This window comes from Xyrauchen texanus, chromosome 13 (genome assembly GCF_025860055.1).
Source record: "Xyrauchen texanus isolate HMW12.3.18 chromosome 13, RBS_HiC_50CHRs, whole genome shotgun sequence".
NCBI lineage: Eukaryota > Metazoa > Chordata > Actinopteri > Cypriniformes > Catostomidae > Xyrauchen > Xyrauchen texanus.
This window is the reverse complement of record NC_068288.1, coordinates 17636404-17656827: the sequence shown is the minus strand read 5'-3', so window position 1 is coordinate 17656827 and position 20424 is coordinate 17636404. Positions and strand designations below refer to the sequence as shown.

At 47.7% G+C, this 20424-nt stretch overlaps 1 protein-coding gene across 3 annotated transcripts in view; it reads right to left on the bottom strand.

Moving 5' to 3' along the window:
* Nucleotides 1–6129, bottom strand: part of LOC127653882 (uncharacterized) — a 69846-nt gene extending 63717 nt beyond the window's left edge. For all 3 annotated transcript variants that reach the window (XM_052140696.1, XM_052140697.1, XM_052140695.1), the window contains exon 1: nt 6016–6129. In XM_052140696.1, the coding sequence (XP_051996656.1) occupies nt 6016–6094 (79 nt within the window). In that variant the 5' untranslated portion in view covers nt 6095–6129. The remainder of the gene's footprint in view (nt 1–6015) is intronic.
* Between the last annotated feature and the right edge of the window lie 14295 nt (nt 6130–20424).

Genomic DNA, 20424 nt, shown 5'->3' with positions numbered 1-20424 from the left:
AAAGAAAAAAATCTGAAGAGTGAGCATTCCTTCTACTTTTATACCCGTATGTCCGGGGGAGTGGCATGCAAATTCTACCTGCCAATTCCCATTGGTCTTTTCTCAAAGATTGAGGTGTTTCGGGGCTCTCAAGATCAACCACTAGTGTCACTACATTAACATAATGTTGAGTGAGTGACAGAAGGTAACACGACTATGCCAACAATCTACACAAAACAACTATAATAGACAAAAGAGCAACAACTAAACTAATTCTTAATAATAATTATTATATGAATCCATGAATGGCCTTGTCTTGGCCAAACAAAATGTATTCAAGCACAAGTGCATATGGACAGTCCACACAGCCTACACTGTAAAATCTTTCTGTAAATTTAATGGTAAACAACTGCAAAAATGCTGCAGTAAAAAAACCTTAATTGGTAAATGTGTAGTTACTTTAAAATATATGGTTCAAAAGTTGTAATATATTTAAAAAGACAATACATGTAGTTTTAAATAAATATTTTTTTAGATGTTAAAAGTCTGATTATCCCATATAATTAACAGTAAAAATGTATATCATGTTTAAAAAGAGAATACATGTACTTTCTATGGTAAATTATTGTTAAAATTAAAGTAAAAATAAATATTCGGGCATTCCCAAAATTCCCTGCTTGACATTACATTTAATTATATTTTATGGGAATAGTTCCCCTTCTGTTGCTCTCTCCACGTTGTGTCAGAGAAGCGACACTAGGGGTCTCTCTTGAGGGCTGATATATACCTCTGTTCTATGAAAAAAGGCCAATGAGAAGTTGGCAGACGGTATTTGCATATCCCGCCCCCGGACATACGGGCATTTAAGCGGGGCGAATATGGGAGTTCATTCAGAAAATGTCTTCGGAGCCGATGGTCGATATGCAGTTGCTGCGAGTTACACACCAAGTTCCTGTTTAAATTCTCTGACGCTCTGCATGCTGTTGGACTTTACAGTGCACAACAGCAGCTTTCTCCTTCGTGCACGGCTGTGCATTCTTGACCCTGGGCGCTTCGACAGCGCAGACAACTCGAAAGAGTTATTCTAAAAGAGTAATTTCGCTCTAAAAAAGAGCAAAACACTGCGGCGTTGAACGTCCTTCTCAGGACCCGTCTTTTTAAAGACGATTTTTCCACCCCTGTGTAGTTTCTGGATGCGGTTGATTTCTCCCCACCTCTGACGGTCATAAAAACTGCCTTGCATACCTGGGTTGCGATCACACGCAGGCAGCGTTTTTATGAATGGTTTATGTTTTCAGTACAAGAACATAGCCATGACAGCATTGCGGTCGTAGGCTTTTTCTTGTAGTGAGAGAAAGCCACTTCAGCCGCCCCCTGCGCCTCGCCTCCTTCCTACGGGATTGAGGCTGGCGCCGCGGGCAATGAAAGACGATCTGGGGAGAATAACGGGACGCTTTCGCCGGGTAAATCCCTTCGAAACCTCCCGCCTCCCCGGCACGCTTGCCTGCTTCCCCCAAGCTCAGGATTAGTGTGGTCCACTTAACGGCCTACCGTCTGGTCCCTCGAGCTCCCCGGCATTGGATGACATCACCGCTGCATTGGAGAGCGTAACAGCGGTGTCGGATGCGGATAACTCGCCTGGGCCGCCACCTTCGGGTCTGCCGCCCAGTCTGAGCCTGACGCACGGAGGTCTACTATGCTTCCCCGGGCATAATTGGTTCCGCAGGCATGTGCGCCGCTCACAGCCGCGCCACCCCCCCGGTTCCTTCCCGGACGGGCATGACGAGCTGAGCAAGCCCAGCTTCCTCGCTCCTCCACTCTCGCTACCCTCGGCGGTAGAACGGTCCCAGACCGCTCCCCCCTGCACGCCATGGCCCCCTCCTGCAAGTCCACCGGGCCAAGGCACTTCAAAATCTGCACTTGGGTAGTCCTGTTCTTGACGTGCCGCAGGAACTGCACTCAAACAGGCGATGGCCACCCCCCCGTGGCCCAGAAACACAACACATGGACAGTACCTGGTCACAGTACAGGAGGCAGACAAAGCACGCTTTCTCAAAATTCCCCCATCTCCCAGCTCCGTCCATTCGGCGACACCACTTGACGACTCCGCCCAGCAGTCCTCAGTGGTGAAGAAACAGACGGAAGCTATTTCACACATCTTGCCCTGCCGCAAACCTGCCGCCAGGGGCCATGCCCTGTCTGCTCGCCGAGGGCGTCCTCCTGAGGCTTTCAAGAAAGAAAGAAAGTAGTGCTCCGCCTCAACTAACAAAAGAGAGTGGGCCCAGCTCTCAACCCCAGCGTCGAGCTCCTCGCAGAAGTTGGACGCCCCTCGTCTCACGGACCTCCTCGAGGACCCGGAAGGCTCCCAGGCGCCAGATGGTAGCTCCAGAGCTGGTAAGACTGCTCCGTTCCCCGGTGGAGGGCTGGGAGGAGAATCTTTTGTTAAATTCAATACATTCTCAATAATAGAGCTATTTCCTTTTGTCTCTGGGTCACCTGGCCTGCAAATGCCGTTCTCACGGCACTTTGCTTTCAGGTCTCAACAGTCCTGTTGGTCGCAGCCACAGTCCACCTTCAGCCCCACGACTGTTCCCCGGCCGGCCAGTTCAGATGAGTCCAGAGGACGCCAACATCAGACCTCCTCCTCAGTCACGAACCCGCCCCCTGCCGGGTGCGCGGAGCAAGGTAAGTGCTTCGAGTCTGTTCTCAGCACCAGAGCCTCGGGATGCTTCACTGCCTCCCGACGCCCCGCCGGGTATGTCCAAAATATCTTTGCCCTGAGGAAGTTTCTCCCGTTAATTCGGGACAAACATGTCTTAGTCAGGTCAGACAGCACCACAGTGGTAGTCTACATAAATCGGCAAGGCAGAGTACGCTCCCACCACATGTCACAGCTCGCCTGTCGTTTCCTGCTTTGGAGCCAGCAGCGACTCAAGTCACTGCGCACCACTCACATCCCCGGCAACCTCAATGTGATAGCGGACGCGCTGTCAAGACAACGCTTGCCCAGCGGGGAGTGGAGGCTCCACCCCCAGTCGGTCCAGCTGATCTGGGACCGGTTCGGCAAGGCCCAGGTAGACCTGTTTGCCTCCCAAGGAACCTCCCACAGCCTGCTCTGGTATGCCCGGACAGAGGCTCCCCTCGGGGTAGACGCTTTGGCACACAGCTGGCCCGCGGGGCCGCGTAAGTACGCATTTCCCCCAGTGAGCCTTCTTGCACAGGTGCTGTGCAAGGTCAGGGAAGACGAGGAGCAAGTCACCTTGGTGGCCCCCTATTGGCCCACTCGGAATTGGTTCTCGGACCTCACGCTTCTCGCGACAGCCCCTCCCTGGCGAATCCCCCTGAGGAAGGACCTTCTTTCTCAGGGACGGGGCACGCTCTGGAACCCACACCCAGACCTCTGGAACCTCCATGTCTGGCCCTTGGACGAGGTGCGGAAAATCTATCCGGTCTACCATCGATCATCATAGATACTATCAACCAAGCCAGAGCCCCCTCTACCAGGCAAATTGGTGTTCTTCCAGGGCTGAAGACCCACCGAGGTGCGCGGTTAGGTCAGTGCTCGTGTTTCTACAGGAGAGGCTGGAGAGGAGGCTGTCCCCCTCCACCCTCAAGGTGTATTTCGCCGCCGACATACACGCTAGACGGCAAGTCTCTAGGTAAGCACGACTTAATTATCAGGTTCCTAAAAGGTGCCCGGAGGCTAACTCCCTTCCGGCCAAACCTGTTTTCCTCCTGGGATCTCTCGATCGTCCTCACGGGCCTCCAGAGACCCCCCTTCGAGCCGCTCGATTCAGCTGGACTCAGGGCCCTTTTCTCTCAAAACGGCCCTGCTGATCGCACTCGCCTCCATCAAGAGGGTCGGGGACCTGCAAGCGTTCTCTGTCAGTGACACTTGCCTGGAGTTCGGTCCGGCAGACACATATGTGATCCTAAGACCGCGACCGTGGCACGTTTAAAGGTGGACCCCTAGTGTCGCTTCTCTGACACAACGTGGACAGAGAGCGACAGAAGGGGAACGTCTAGGTTACGCATGTAACCTCCGTTCCCCGATGGAGGGAACGAGACGTTGTGTCTTCCCCGCCACGTCGCTGGGACCATTTCCGGCTCCTCAGAAAAATCCTGAATGAACTCCCGTATTCGCCCCGCTTAAATGCCCGTATGTACAGGGGCGGGATATGCAAATACCAAACTTCTCATTGGCCTTTTTTCATAGAACAGAGGTATATATCGGCACGCAAGAGAGACCCCTAGTGTCGCTTCTCTGACACAACGTCTCGTTCCCTCCATCGGGGAACGGAGGTTACATATGTAACCTAGACGTTATGTTTCTTATTTTTAATATCCGTTATGTACTTTTGTGTGTTATGTGTTATATTTGATGTAGTTCAATTAAATTAAATTTAAAAAAATGTACAGTATTTCGGTCCTCCAATACAATTTTCCATAAACAATTATTCCATAGGTTTACCCCTTTCACAGATATACATATATATTTATATTCGTTCTTGCCCTTATTTTTTTAAACATGTACATTCCCCTAAGTTTATACTGGCTTTCTCTTATTTCGAACAACCTCTGAATACAGTTTGGAAGTAAATTATCATACACTTTATACATTACCTGCGCAGTGTAAAAATCAACCAAATCAACAAATTTTAAAGCATGTAATTCAATAAATAATATGTTTGTTGGTTCGTAATATTCTACCCTTTTTACAATCCTTATTTCTCTCTTCTGTAACATCTATATTGGATTTATGTTGGCTTTATATGTATGACCCCATACCTCCACACAGTAAGTTATGTATGGAACTATGATTGAACAATACAGTATATATAATTATATATATATATATATATACTGTATTGTGATAATTGAATTTTCATTCAAAATATGTTTTGTTCTATTTAATATTGCAATGGATTTAGACAATTTAGTTTTTACATTATTTATATGTGGTTTCCAACTTAATTTATGATCTATTATAACACCCAGAAATTTATATTCATACACTCTTTCTATTTCCTCATTATTAATTCTAATTTTAGTTTTAGTAATACATTGCCGATTACTAAATATTATGAACTATGTTTTACTTAAATTCAATGAAAGTCTATTATCATCAAACCATTTTTTGAAGACTATCAATTCAATTTCCACTGTATTCAGTATGTCAGGAGTTTTATTGTCAAAACAACTGAAAAAATCTACCAGTGCTGAAGAAGTAATCCAAAGTGTTTAGAATATGTTACTGACCTTGAGTAATCTAACTAAATACATTACAAATTACATTTGACAGCATGTATTCTCTAATCTGTAGTGGATTACATTTAAAATGTAACCCTCCCAACCTTGCATATACAATATATTTGAGTTATGATTCCAAAACAATGTTTAATTCTGACCACTTAATTGTTTCTATTAATAAAAACTAGGGTTTACATTGTTACGGTAACTTGTAACAACTAGTAAGAACAGAAAAAAATAAAAACTTAAGTCAACCATTTCAGTTTTTATTTGAGATAGCGATTAGTATTAACAGTAGTGGAATGTTTTTATCAACTCTCCATTGACGTCTGTTGTTTTTATACTGAGCTAATGATATACAATTTTCATTACCTAAGCCTCACAGAAACCTTTTTGCATTTTCATCAACTCATTATTTAAATGATGTGTTATACTAAGCTATTTTCCTTGTGGGAACTGTTTTTGGTCTCTACAATGTAGGCAAACCTGACCTACAAACAGCTTTTCATTTACAATTATGTGCTTAGCTGCATGGTCTTTTTTAACCAAGGCAACACTTCTATAAAAGTTTTTCAACTACTATTAGTACAGGGGCCACCACAGCCAACAATCACTGGAAGTTTCTTTCAATGTCAAAATGGAAAACATATTCATACCTCCTTCGAACACATCGTTTCAAAGCATCTTTACAGAAGATCAGGCATTAACAGAAGATAAAACTGTAATGTCTATAATGTCGATGAATTATCATTGTGTAATTAGATAAAATGCAATCCTTAATCATACCTTTCAGCATTGTTGCACTTGAAGGGCTCCTAAAACAGAAGTTAATCAATAGTAGACTGTATCTCACAACGTGGTGCATTTTCACAGCTCTTTCTGACTCCTACGACTAGTTTCACACATACATCAATGCATTGAGGTGGAAGTGGTGGTCATGTTTACAGCTCGTCAGAGACTTTTTTTTTCTAAAGAAGGCTGCTGTGCTTATAGACTTTTTATTTAAATGAGAGCAGGAGTGAAAAGATAGAAAAAAGACTACTGCTACTAACGCAGTGTTACAACACTCCCTGGTCTCCCCTACTTAGGTAAACAATAAATACTTGAGGGAAATCGTAAGGGATTATGACGTTTTACCTATAAAAACCCTAAAGAAACATTCAAAGCTTATTTTCTGCAACTTACGTTTAAGGGAACTTTAGGGTGATCTCAAAGGCGTTTCCAGCATTGAAGGACATCCGGGGCTTAGCCCAGAGAATTTTATTTTCACACTAACAACCACTTCTCTGTAGTCCAAAGCTGGTGAGAGGGTATTCTTTGAGTTTTGCTCTTGCTGGGCCTGTTTCTACAGTTCCTAAATCTTCCACTCTAGTACTATCCTCGACTAACTCATCCTCTCTCCTTCCTGAATCATCTGTGATGCAAAAGAACAGATAGAGCACATAACTTATTGCAAATCAGCTTCAAACAACTAATTCATCAAGTGCTACATATTTCAATTTGCAGTGGTGGACGAAGTACACATACCATGTACTTGAGTTAAAGTAAGAATACTCAAGGTAAAATATTACTCAAGTAAAAGTAGAAGTGCTGCCTTTAAACATTCACTTGAGTAAAAGTACAAAAGTATTTGCCTTCAAATGTACTTAAGTATCCAAGTACTATGATTTTTTTATGGCCATAATTTTTATGTCCTATTATAATTTGTCACAAGACTCTTGCTTAACTCAGTCTACATGAAGACTAATGTCACTCTTGGCACACCAATCTATTAATAAAATGACATTAATTAGTCAGATGTATATATATATATATATATATATATATATATATATATATATATATATATATATATATTTGAATTGAATACATTTTTTGTGTGTTTAATTTTGGAGGGAAGGGGACTGTTCCCATAAGGTATAATACATTTACAGTATTTACTGTATATATTTTTCTCGAGTGTCTATGGTCATAATTATTAACAACCTAATGTTATGATACATTCACATAAACCAGGACAACACCATTATGTCGTAACTTGCTGCTCCACTACCGTAGTACGATGCACTGTTGAAGAAATCAACTTGCTAGTCACGACTGTTTCCCGAAACCGTATTGTCGCAAATTGGTTGTTCAACCACGTTGGTTAATGATGTCACACATGTGGTGGAGTAAAAACTACTTTTAATGAATCTGTTTGCGATCGAATTAATGCTAGATGTTTTGCTATAAATTACGGACATGTCATCTGAGGACTATATTTTTCTCAGTTATTTGCTTTATTTCCAGATTCAATCATAGGCTCGTTCTTATGCACTAGAGCACGTTCACACATGCGCACTCTTCAAAAACGGTGCTTTAAATCTATTGACAAACTAAAAGACATAAAGGACATTTGTATGTCTTCTAAATAAAAGATACTGATTGTACTGAATGTCATCTTGCTTATTTGGCTCAAGATAATAATTTATTAAGCCCACATGTTATAATAACAAGAAACTCTGCTTCTAACCACAGGTCGAGAGCTGTCGTTCCAACCACACAACTCTGCGATGCTGTTTGCGAATATTCGTTGGAACGATGGTTTCGGGAAACACAGACTCGTCGAACCCCTGGTTCGCGCTTAGTAGATGCCGCCAAGGCAAGTTCAAAACAAAGCGCGCGCGCGCTGTACTGTGATTGGTGGCTCGTTTGACCAGTTACGTTTTTATCCACTCATAAATAAAAAGGAACGACTGATTTTGAAAATGTAGTAGAGTAAAAAGTAAGATATTTGACTTTGAAATGTAGTGGAGTTAAAGAAAAAGACTCCCCAAATTTAAATACTTCAGTAAAGTACAGATACACAAAAAAGCTACTTAAGTACAGTAACGAATTACATTTACTTCGTTACTGACATGTCACAACATACATTTTATGCTAATGCTTATTGTTTATCCTTAGCGAAAACAACACCTGATAAACAAGAAAAGTACACTCCGAACGGGACTCGAACCGCGGTCTCCGGCGTGAGAGGCGTTTGCGCTAAACAGATGATGATCTGCAGACTTTAAGGACAAAAACAAATGTGAATTCTTACCCACTGACATCTTTCGGAAAAATCTTTCCTGCTAACTGCTGTTAACTCGCCACTAAGTAACATTAGATGTCGACGACTGTGCTAGCTCCTCCCCTACCTGCTGCATATTCAACAGAGAGGATGAAATGGAGACGCCCATAGGCTACCGACAGCAAAGAAACGTATTCTATAGGATAGATTATGCCTATGTCTATTTTTACAGGCTGTATGCAGTATGCGCAAAGCCAAAGCACAATGAAATAAGGCAACTTATGATTTCGGGGGTTTACATAGGCTATTGTCCAGTTTCATATTTGTCAGTCAACTTTTCAAAATACATTCGGGGCTACACTCAAAACATTCGGGACTGAAGCCCCGGCAAAATCGGCTGCTGCCGCCTCTTGGTGATCTTAAGGTGCTTTAAGCAACCAGGCACATCTGTTTATGGTCATTATTTATTTTTGAAAAATATATTTTCAGCAGTATTGCATTTTATCTAAAGGCACTTTTTTCCAGATTATTTTCCAACACTGGACATACACTGGTGCAGAAAGAGAGAGTGAGGTGAGTAACTCAACACACAACAACAAAGCAAATGATGGTGATGCTGATTCTGTGAGCCGAGCGACACCTGACATACATGAGAAGAAACATAAACACAGGGGTAACAACCCAGCGGATTCACAAACCATGACAAAGCTTATAATTTAAATTAATACTAAAGCTTTTTATTGTTTCAAAACAATATATTTAACTTTTAAATGTAGGAAAACGTGCTCTGCCTCAATCCGGGCCCAGCTCTCAGCCCCAGCGTTGAGCACCCCACAGGAAGTGCACGCCCCCCGTCTCAAGGACCCCCTCGAGGACCCGGAATGCTCCCAGGCACTCGTGAGACGATCGACCCAGAGGCCGAGAAGTTTGCTCCGGAGCTGGTAAGCAGACCACTCCGTCACCTGGTGGAGGGCCAGAAGGAGAATCCTTATTTGAATTTATTTAATTTGCCTCCGGGGATGCGGTACCCACATTCTCAATAAAAGAGCGATTTCCTTTGTCACTGGGTCCTGGCCTGCAAATGCACGTTCTCACCTCGACAGTCCCCTGGATGCGGACCCCCCGCCTCCAGCCAAGCCACGACTGTCCCCCAGCCGGCCGGTTCAGACGAGTCTAGAGGACGCCGTCGCTGGACATCCTCCTCAGTTACTGACCGCCCCCTGCTGGGTGTTCGGAGCAAGTTAAGTGCTTCCAGTCTTTTCTCAGCACAAGAGCCTCGGGACATACTTTTGCTTCCCGACGCCGTAATACCTGCTCCGTCCCGCTGCGAAGACCCGCCGGGTACTTCAAAAATAAAGTAATTTTTGAATTTAAAAATGAATACGAAATTGAACAGGTAGCCAATGTAACGATGATAAAATGGGGCTAATATGATCATATTTCTTGGTTCTCGTTAGCACTCTGGCTGCTGCATTTTGAACCAATTGAAGTTTATTTACTGATCTTGCTGGACATCCTCCCAGTAATGCATTACAATAATCTAGTCTTGAGGTCATGAACGCATTAATTGGTTTTTTGGCATCAGCAACAGAGAGCATGTACCGTAATTTAGCAATATTTCTTAGGTGGAAGAATGCTGTTCTACAAACACTGGGAATTTGATTTTCAAAGGTCAGATCGGTATCAAATATAACACCTAAGTTCTTCGCTGTTGAAGATGATAACAGTACATCCTTCGAGAGTCAATTTATATTTTAGTGGCTTATTTTTAGAGTTTTTTGGTCCAATAATTAGTACCTCTGTTTTGACAGAATTGAGAAGAAGGAAATTTCTGGCCATCCAATCTTTATTTCATTGATAAAGTTGTGTATTCATAATTTTTTGTTATTTCTTCAAGTTCTTCTGGGCTTTGGGGTTTATTGAGTGTATGAGAGAGATCTGGAAGATTATTAGTGAAGCTATCTTTAGTGGTTGAATGAATAGTTCTGCCTGAATGATAGCGTGGTGTAGATTGAGTAACATTAGCTGATCGCAGCATACAAGATACAAGGTAATGATCCGAGATGTCATCCCTCTGCAGAGGAATTTCTATATAATCAACATCAACTCCATATGATAGAACTCCAAGATAGTTGAGAATATCGATAAATGCTAATCCCAATGTATCATTTTCATTATATATGTGATTGTTGAAGTCACCAACAATTAAAGCTCTATCTACAGTAACTACAAGATCTGACAGAAAATTAGCAAATTCACCAAGGAATTCAGAATAAGCCCTGGGTGATCTATATACACTGTAGCAAGGGTAAAAGAAAACATCGTTTTTTTATTTATATCTGATGGTGTCACATTAAGCATTATTAGTTCAAAAGACATTTATATCCTGTCCTCTGAGTAACACCAAAAACTTGTAAACACTGTAAATTGTCAAGGCTCATGTTTATAACAATAACCTGGGGGAGTAGATTCATTTAAACTAATATATTCATCCAGTTTAAGCCAGGTTTCAGTCAAACAGAGCGTATCCAAACTATGATCTGTAATAATTTCATTAACAATTAGTGCTTTGGTAGAAAGAGATCTAATGTTTAGTAACCCTATTTTTATATGATGTTTATCTTTATTCAAATTTTTTCTAAATTATATAGTGAGGGTTTTGTGATTTGTAGTTCGGGGAACAGACACAGTCTCTATGAGATATCTATGAGATACTGTCTGTATGTGTTGTAGTTTATGTGACCTGTGTGAAGTCTCAAGGCAGCTAGCAGACGTTCGGATTAACCAGTTTGTCTGCTTCCTGACCTGGGTCCCAGTTAGTAAAATACTATCATTATTAAGACTATGAGCCAAATTAATAGAGAGGAGAGCGGCACCTTCCCTAGATGGATGGTGTCCGTCTCTCTTTAGCAGGTCAGGTCTACCCCAAAAACTCTTCCAATTATTTATAAATCCTATTTTATTCTTCAGACACCACTAAGACATCCAGCCATTCAGTGACACAAATCTACTATAAACCTTGTCACCACGATGAGCACGGAGGGGACCATAGCATATTACAGTGTCTGACATAATTTTTGCAAATTCACACACCTCTTTAACATTACCTTTAGTGATTTTTCTGAGGAGCCAGAAATGGTCCGGCCACTAGAGCGGCTCGGCTCAGCGACATGGTCGGGAGGACACAAAGTTTCGTTCCCTCCATCAGGGAATGGAGGTTACATCCATAACATAGACGTTCCCCATCTGTCGCTCACTTCGATGTTGTGTCGAAGAAGCGACAGTAGGGGTCCAGTTCAAATCACGGCATGCGCTGAGCCGTGTACGTGTACTGCTGACACGAGAGGGCAGGTTCTCTACTTGCAAAGGCGACCAGTTGTGTCAGACTGCACGTACCCTTCCCCGATGCCCCATAAAAAGTTGTAGGAATCCTTTTGGTTGCCCTACGCAGGGGAACAAGGTGACGCTTGCCAACCTGGGAATGGGCCGAGTCTAGCCGGGCCACTTTTCTCTCTATGTTTCTCGCATAGAGCCAAACGGCTGGGGCCCTTACACGCATCGTGGGAAGGGGGTCTTACCCAGTTTCCTATTCTTTCAGGGGAAAATAACCTGCGGAGACCACACCGGCCCAGAGACGGGGAGGTAAAGTGGCGAATACATCACAAGGACCATTCAGGTCACATGTGGAAACATGGCACGGTAGTAGATCCAGCCTTAAGGAGGGGAGAGTTGCTACAGCATGGCGACTGGAGGGCAGCTGGAACTGCCTAAGGGAGACGCGGGTCCACTCGCAAGGGGACCATACCGCGGAAAAAACACACAGGAGGAGTCCAAGCAGGAGTCCCGACCTGTGGAGCACCTATTCCAGTACAGGGTAGATTTGTGTACCCACAGTGGATTGGGTAAGCAAATTTTTCTGCCGAATTGCATCCATTGGATCTGAATATATGGAATCTCCTGGGAGAGAAAGCGCACAGTTTTACCTCAACCGAGGGAAAGGGAGCTAGGTGCAAGCGATCCACCTGGCCAGTCCATCAGCGGGTTACAGAGTTCTACCAGCTTGGACCTGAGAAAACACGGGACGATACAGACTCAACCCTGAGATTGTAAAATCTCGCAAAAGTATTGGGTGTTGCCCAACCCGCTGCTCTACATATATCTGCCAGGGAGGTGCCCCTGGCAAGAGCCCACAAGGACGCAACACTCCTTGTTGAGTGTGCTCGGACCCGCAAGGGGGGGCATGGCCTGGGTGTGATAGGCTAATGAAATGGCATCCACCACCCAGTGGGAAAGCCTCTGTTTGGAGACAGTGTTCCCTTTCTGCTGTCCACCAAAGCAGACAAGAGCTGATCAGAATGTCTAAAGCTCTGCGTGCAGTCCAAGTAGGTACGCAAAGCACGTACAAAGCACGTACAACGAAGGAGCTGGGTCTGCCTCCTCCCAGTCGCAGCCTTAGGATCACATGTGTGTCTGCCGGATCGAACTCCAGGCAAGTGTCGGTAACAGAGAATGCTTGCAGGTCCCCAACCCTCTTGATGGAGGCAACCGCGATCAGCAGAGTAGTCTTTAGAGAGAGGACCCTGAGTCCAACTGATTCTAGCGGCTCGAAGGGGGGTCTCTGAAGGCCCGTGAGGACCACTGAGAGATCCCAGGAGGGGAACAGGAAAGTATTTTACCTCCGGGTGCCTCTTAGGAACCTGATGATTAAGTCGTATGTGGCAGCGGGGGCGTGGACAAGTGCCCGTCGGGGAGAGGAAGCGGTAAGGGCGCTTGAACCTGAGCGAAATCATGTCTAACACCTGTCTCTAATTCCAGTAGCACGGGGAGAGTGGCATAAAAGCAGCCAGAGAACCTCCAGAGCGGGAGAGAGAGTGACAAGGGAACCTAGTGTTCCCAAGAAAGACTTTAAGAATTGTTATAGAAAAAGTGTGTGAAGGAATATTAAAACCCTGTCACCTGTGAAAGTTTTCCTGTGTTTTCCCTCTCTCAGAGTGAGAGCTTTCCACACTGGTGCCGAAACCCGGGAGTCAATATTTATTTTTTTTCTCCGCTCTGTTCGTTCCCGAAACGATGGAAGGTGATCGCCCCGTAGAGTCCTCCCAGTTGGCAGGGGTCTTCCAGTCCCTCGCTGCACTACACCAGAGCCACCAGCAATCCCTGCTTGAGCTCCGGCAGGACCAGAATCGGCGATTCTTCAAGGATTCATGCGGGCTCAAGCAGAGGACCGACATGCGATCCGGAGTCTTCTGAGCCAGGAGGCCGCCCCGGCTGCAGCCGCGACCCCGGACCCCCGTGCCTTGTTGCCCCCGCCCGCGTTACAAAAGATGGGGGCGACAGACGATCTGGAAGCGTTCCTGGATCTCTTTGAGCGTACTGCCGAGATCTGGGGTTGGCCACATGATCAATGGGCAGCTCGCCTCATTACTCTTCGCAACAACTGCCGGCGACGAACCTCCTGGCCTATGCGGATCTGAAGAGAGCCATCCTGCAACGGGTTGGTCGGAGCCCGGTGGAGAATCGCCAGCTCTTCTGAAGCATGAGGCTAGAGACTTCCGACCGCCCGTTTGCCTTCGTTCAATGGCTCCGGGACGCCTGCCGGAGGTGGCTGCTAGTGGGGGACCGCGACGTCGAGGGAATCATCGACCAGGTGGTGCTGGAGCAGTTCGGCCAACGCTTGCCCAGGAGTACGGCAGAGTGGGTCCAGTGCCACCGCCCGGCGTCGCTGGAGGCAGCCGTCCGGCTTGCGGAGGACCACATGGCGGCGATCCTGAGGGCAGAGGAGCTCTCTCTCCCTCTCTTCCCCCTTCCCCTGTATGTTCCCCTGTTCCATCCTCTTCCTTTCTGCCTCCCCATTCTGCTTTCTCTCCAGGACCCGTTCCTGCCCCACGTAGGCGAGGAGGCCCCCCAAGACAAGCTTCCTGGCCGTGGGAAGCAACACACTCCCCTTCCCCAACCTTCAGCCGCTCTCCCCCTCAGGTGGGGCGCCCGCCGCCGCAGGTACGGGCCTAGCGCCTGGGCCGGCCTGCTGAAGATGCGGAGACCCAGGCCACTTCCGGGATCAGTGTCCGCTGATGGAGGTGGGGACGGTGGTGCGGGTCCCCGATATCCAGCAGAAGAAGCAAGGGGGGTACTTGCCAAGCATTGCTGGATACAGGGTGTAATCAGACCACCATCCACCAATGCTTGGTTCAACCCGGGGCTTTGGGCACAGCTAAGCTGGTAAGGGTGAGTTGTGTGCATGGGGATGTTCACAAGTATCCTATGGTGACCTTGCTGATCAAATTCCGGGGGGAAAAACATAGCTTGGAGGCTGCGGTTAGTTCCCACCTCACTCATCTGCTGATTTTGGGGACTGATTGGCCGGGCTTTAAGAAAATATTAAGGGGAATTTTTGCAGATGGGTGCTGCACTAAAATAGGGAGGTGTGCGATGTGCGATGCGTTGGCAGGGGAGGCGGAGCCGGGGCCGGAGAAAAACACTGCTCCGTCTAATAGCCCGTTTCTATTGGCCGGGCATTGGCGGCGACGTCCGCAGGTGGTGTGCGGCGTGCCGCGAATGTCAGCTGGTAAATCCGCCGGCCACCCCAAAAGCGCCGGTGTTGCGCAGGTCCCCTTCGAGAGAATTGTGATGGACCTCGTCAGGCCATTAGAACGGACAGCACGCGGACATCGCTTTGTATTAGTCCTGGTGGATTGAGCAACATCTCAGCACGTAGTGTTGCAGGGGCACTCTTCAAAATAATCTCCCGGGTGGGGATTCCGAAAGAAATCCTCACCGATCAGGGCACGACGTTTATGTCACGTACACTTCGCGAGCTCTACGGACTGTTGGCTTTTAAATCGCTTCGCACTAGCGTGTACCATTCGCAGATGGATGGCCTAGTGGAACGATTTAATAAAACACTCAAAAATATGATTCGTAAGTTCGTACACGAAGACGCTAGGAATTGGGATAGATGGCTCGACCCCCTGTTATTTGCAGTACGAGAGGTCCCGCAAGCCTCCACGGGATTTTCCCCATTTGAGCTGCTGTATGGGCGACCCCGCGCAGGGTGCTTGATGTCATCCGCGAAGCATGGGAGGAAGGACCTTCGAATAGTAAAAATGAAATTCAGTACGTTCTTGATCTTCGAGCAAAACTCCACACACTGGGGCAAATTAACACAGGAGAATTTGCTCCAAGCTCAAGAATGCCAACGCCGGCTGTATGACAGGGGTACTCAGCTAAGGGAATTTGCACCGGGAGATAAGGTACTTGTATTGCTCCCAACATCAAGCTCTAAATTACTCGCCAAGTGGCAAGGACCCTTTGAGGTCACACGACGAGTTGGGGATCTCGATTATGAGGTTAAACGAAACGATAGAGGGGGCGCGCGCCAAATCTATCACCTCAACCTCCTAAAACTGTGGAGGGAGGAGGCGGTCCCTGTGACGTTGGCCACGATAGTTCCGGAGAGGGCGGAGCTCGGTCCGGAGGTAAAAAAAGACCACAATCACAACAACCCGGTTATTTGTGGAGATCACCTCTCACCGCGGCAACTCACAGAGGTTTCCGAAGTGCAAAGGGAATTTGCAGATGTGTTTTCCCCTCTACCGGGTCGTACGAACATCATCCAGCACCACATCGAGACCGAGCAGGGTGTAGTGGTACATAGCCGCCCCTATCGCTTGCCCGAACACAAAAGGAAAATAGTTTGGGGGGAATTGGACGCGATACTCGATATGGGCGTAATAGAGGAATCCCACAGTGATTGGTCCAGCCTGTTTGTTCTTGTTCCCAAGAGTGATGGGTCTGTACGGTTCTGTGTGGATTATAGAAAAGTCATCACGGTGTCTAAATTTGACGCATACCCAATGCCCCGTGTTGATGAGTTGCTCGGTCGGTTGGGTACGGCTCGCTTTTACTCGACCTTGGATTTAACGAAGGGTTATTGGCAGATCCCCTTGACACCAATTTCCCGTGAGAAAACGGCCTTCTCTATGCCGTTTGGATTACACCAATTTGTGACACTTCCTTTTGGTTTGTTTGGGGCCCCAGCCACGTTTCAGCGCATCATGGATCGGATCCTCAGACCACACACTGCCTACGCCGCTGCCTATCTAGACAATATCATTATTTATAGTAATGATTGGCAGCGGCACATGCAACATCTGAGGGCCGTCCTGAGGTCACTGTGTCAGGTGGTGCTCACGGCAAACCCTAAGAAGTGCTCGATTGGGCATATGGAGGTACGGTATCTGGGGTTCCACTTGGGTCATGGCCGGGTGCGGCCCCAAATTGACAAGACCACGGCAATTGCGACTTGCCCTAGACCTAAGACCAAAAAGGGGGTGAGTCAGTTCCTGGGGCTGGCTGGCTATTATAGGATGTTCGTGCCCAATTATTCGGACGTCACCAGCCTGCTGACTGACCTCACTAAAAAGGGGGCTCCAGACCCCGTCCAATGGTCGGAGCAGTGCCAACAGGCATTTACGCAGATTAAGGCCGCACTCTGTGGGGGGCTGCTTTTGCATGCACCTAACTTCTCCCTTTTTTATTGCAGACGGACGCTTCAGACAGAGGGCTGGGGGCTGTGCTCTCACAGGTGGTGGAGGGGGAGGAGTGCCCGGTCCTCTACATTAACCGTAAGCTCGCCTTGAGGGAGACAAAATACAGCATGGTGGAGAAAGAGTGCCTGGCTATTAAGTGGGCGGTCCTCACGCTCCGTTACTACCTGCTGGGGCGCACCTTCACTCTCTGCTCGGATCACGCCCCACTTCAATGGCTCCACCGCATGAAGGATACTAATGCCCGGATCACCCGTTGGTATCTAGCTCTACAGCCCTTTAAGTTCAAGGTGGTCCACAAAATCGGGGTGCAGATGGTTGTCGCTGACTTCCTTTCCAGAAATGGGGGGGGGTGGTAGGCAGGCCAGATGGCGCTCCGGCCTGAGTTGGGTGGTGGGAGTATGTGGCAGCGGGGGCGTGGTCAAGCGGTAAGGGCGCTTGCACCTGAGATAAATAATGTCTAACACCTGTCTCTAATTCCAGTGAGCACGGGGAGAGTGGCATAAAAGCAGGCAGATAACCTACAGAGCGGGAGAGAGAGTGACAAGGGAACCTAGTGTTCCCAAGAAAGTTATAGAAAAAGTAAGTGAAGGAATATTAAAACCCTGTTACCTGTGAAAGTTTTCCTGTGTTTTCCCTCTCTCAGAGTGAGAGCGTTCCACATCATGCTTACCCAAAGACTTGCTGTCTACTGCGTTGTGGTTGGCAGCGATAGCAGCAACATACACCTTCAAGGTGGAAGGGGACACCCTCCCCTCCAACCTCTACTGCAGGAATAGGAGCACTGACCTAACTGCGCACCTCTGTGGGTCTTCAGCCCGGGAAGAACACCAATTTGCGAACAGGCGCCACTTCAGGGTGTAAAGTTGCCTGGTAGAGGGGGCTCTGGCTTGGCTGATCATGTCTACGACGGCAGGTGGTAGAACAGCTAGATCTTACCCGTCCCATCCAGGGGCCAGACGTGGATGTTCCAGAGGTCTGGGTGCGGATGCCAGAGCGTGCTCCGTCCCTGAGAAAGAAGGTCCTTCCTCAGGGGAATTCGCAAGGGAGGGGCTGTCGCAAGGAGTACGAGGTCTGAGAACCAGGCCCGGGTGATCCAGTAAGGAGCCACTAGGGTGACTTGTTCCTCGTCCTCCCTGAGCTTGCACAGCACCTGTGCAAGAAGGCTCACTGGGAAAAATGCGTACTTGCGCAGCCCAGAGGGCCAGCTGTGTGTCTGCGTGTCTGCCCCGAGGGGAGCCTCTGTCGAATCGTTCCCAAATCAGCTGAACCATCTGGGGGTGAAGCCTCCACTCTCCACCGGGCCAGTGTTGTCATGACAGCGCATCCGCTATCACATTGAGGTCGCCAGGGATGTCAGTTGTGCGCAGCTACTTGAGTCACGGCTGGCTCCAAAGGAGAAGACGACGGGTGAGTTGAGACATGTGGCGGGAGCATACGCCGCCTTGGCGATTTATGCTGGTGCTGTTTGACCTGACTAGGACATGTTTGTCTCAAACTAACGGGAGAAACTTCCGCAGGCCAAAGAAAACAGTCAGCAACTCTTGGCAGTTGTTGTACCAGCGCAGCGGGGCCCCTTTCCAATGGCACGCGGCTGCTTGCCTGTTGCACACGGCAACCCAATCCGATTAGGAGGCGTCGGTCGTGACCAGGACGCGTTGGGACACCTGTTGCAGGGGCACTCCTGCCCGTAAAAAACAGAGGTCTGTCCAGGGTTTGAATGTTTGGCGGCAGGCGGGGGTGATTGTTACCCAGTGCGTGCCGTGGCACCATGCTCTTGGGACTCAAATCTGAAGCCAGTGCTGAAGCGGTCTCATATGCATCAACCCCAGCGGCGCGACCGGCGCGGAGGATGCCATATGCCCCAGGAGCCTCTGGAAAAAATTTAAAGGGACCGTTCTGCCTGGCCTGAAGGTGGCGAGGCAGTCCAGCACTGACTGCGCACGCTCGTTGGAGAGACGTTTTATTATTGAGACTGAGTCTAACCCCATGCCGAGAAAAGAGATACTCTGAACCAGGATGAGTTTGCTCTTTTCTCAGAGGACCTGAAGCCCCAAGCGGCTGAGGTGCCTGAGCACCTGATCTCTGTGAGTGTATAGTAACTCTCGTGAGTGGGCCAGTATGAGGTAATTGAGTATGCGGATGCCGGCTTCTCTGAGCGGGGCAAGAGCTGCATCTGCGACTTTCATGAAGATGCGAGGGGACAGAGACATGCTGAAGGGTAGGACTTTGAACTGATACACCTGGCCGTCGAATCGCGAGCCATAGGAAGGGCCGGTATCGAGGCAATATTGAGACGTGAAAGTACGCGTCCTTCAGGTCTAACGCTGTGAACCAATCTAGATGCCGGACGCAAGTTAGGATGTGTTTTTGCGAGAGCATTTTGAACGGGAGTTTGTACAAGGCCCGGTTGAAAACTCACAAGTCCAAGATCGGTTGTAAGCCGCCGCCTTTCTTGGGTACAATGAAGTAAGGGCTGTTGAAACCCTTCTTCATCTCAGTTGGAGGGACAGGCTCTATCGCGTCTTTGAGTAGAAGAGTAGCGATTTCCGCGCGTAGGGATTTGGCATGTTCGCCATGTACTGCGGAGAAGTAGACGCCTGTGAAGGGGGGCGGGGGTCTGGAAAACTGAATTGCGTAACCGAGTCAAATGGTCCGGGCCAGCCAGCGTGATGAGTTGGGAAGTGAAAGCCACGCTGAGAGCTGGGCCCGGGTTGAGGTGGAGCAGGGCGTTTCTTCGCCGCAGGAAGACGCCCTCAGTGAGCAGACGGGGCATGGCCCATGGCGGCAGATTTGCGGTGGGGCAGGATATGTGAAATGGCCTCCGTCTGTTTCTAAACCGCGGAGAAGGGTTCAGTGAGGGTTCAGTGAGAACATGAACCATCCACAAACGCTGCCTCGGTGTGATCGCAACCCAGACACATGAGACAACGCCTGTGGCCGTCTGAAGCGGAGAGCACTCTACCGCATCCAGGAACTACGCAGGGGCAGAAGGGCATCTTTACAAATACGCGCCCCGAAAAGGACGTTCAACGCCAGCTGTGTATTGCTCTTTTAGAGAAAATAACTCTTTCAGATAAATTTGCTCTTTATAACTCTTTTAAGTTTGCACTGTTGACGCGCCCATGGGCAAGCTGCACTGCCGTTCAGAGAATGGAGAAAGCCGCTGAAGTGCGCCGTAGATCCAACAGCAGGCAAAGTGTCAGAGGAAACAGGAACAGGTGTGTGATTCGCAGCTGACTGCAACACGACCATCGGCTCTGAAGAAAATTTCTGAATGAACTCGACATATTTGCCCGCTTTTATACCCGTATGTCTGGGGGCGGGGTATGCAAATACTGTCTGCCTAATTCCCATTGGCCTTTTTTCATAGATCAGAGGCATATTCGGCGCTCAAGAGAGACCCCTAATGTCGCTTCTTTGACACACGTCGAAGTGAGCGACAGATGGGGAACTACAAGATCTGATAAAAAATTTGCAAATTCACCAAGGAATTTAGAATAAGGCCCGGATGATCTATACACTGTAGCAAGGGTAAAAGACGACATAGTTTTTTTATTTATATCTGATGGTGTCACATTAAGCATTATTAGTTCAAAA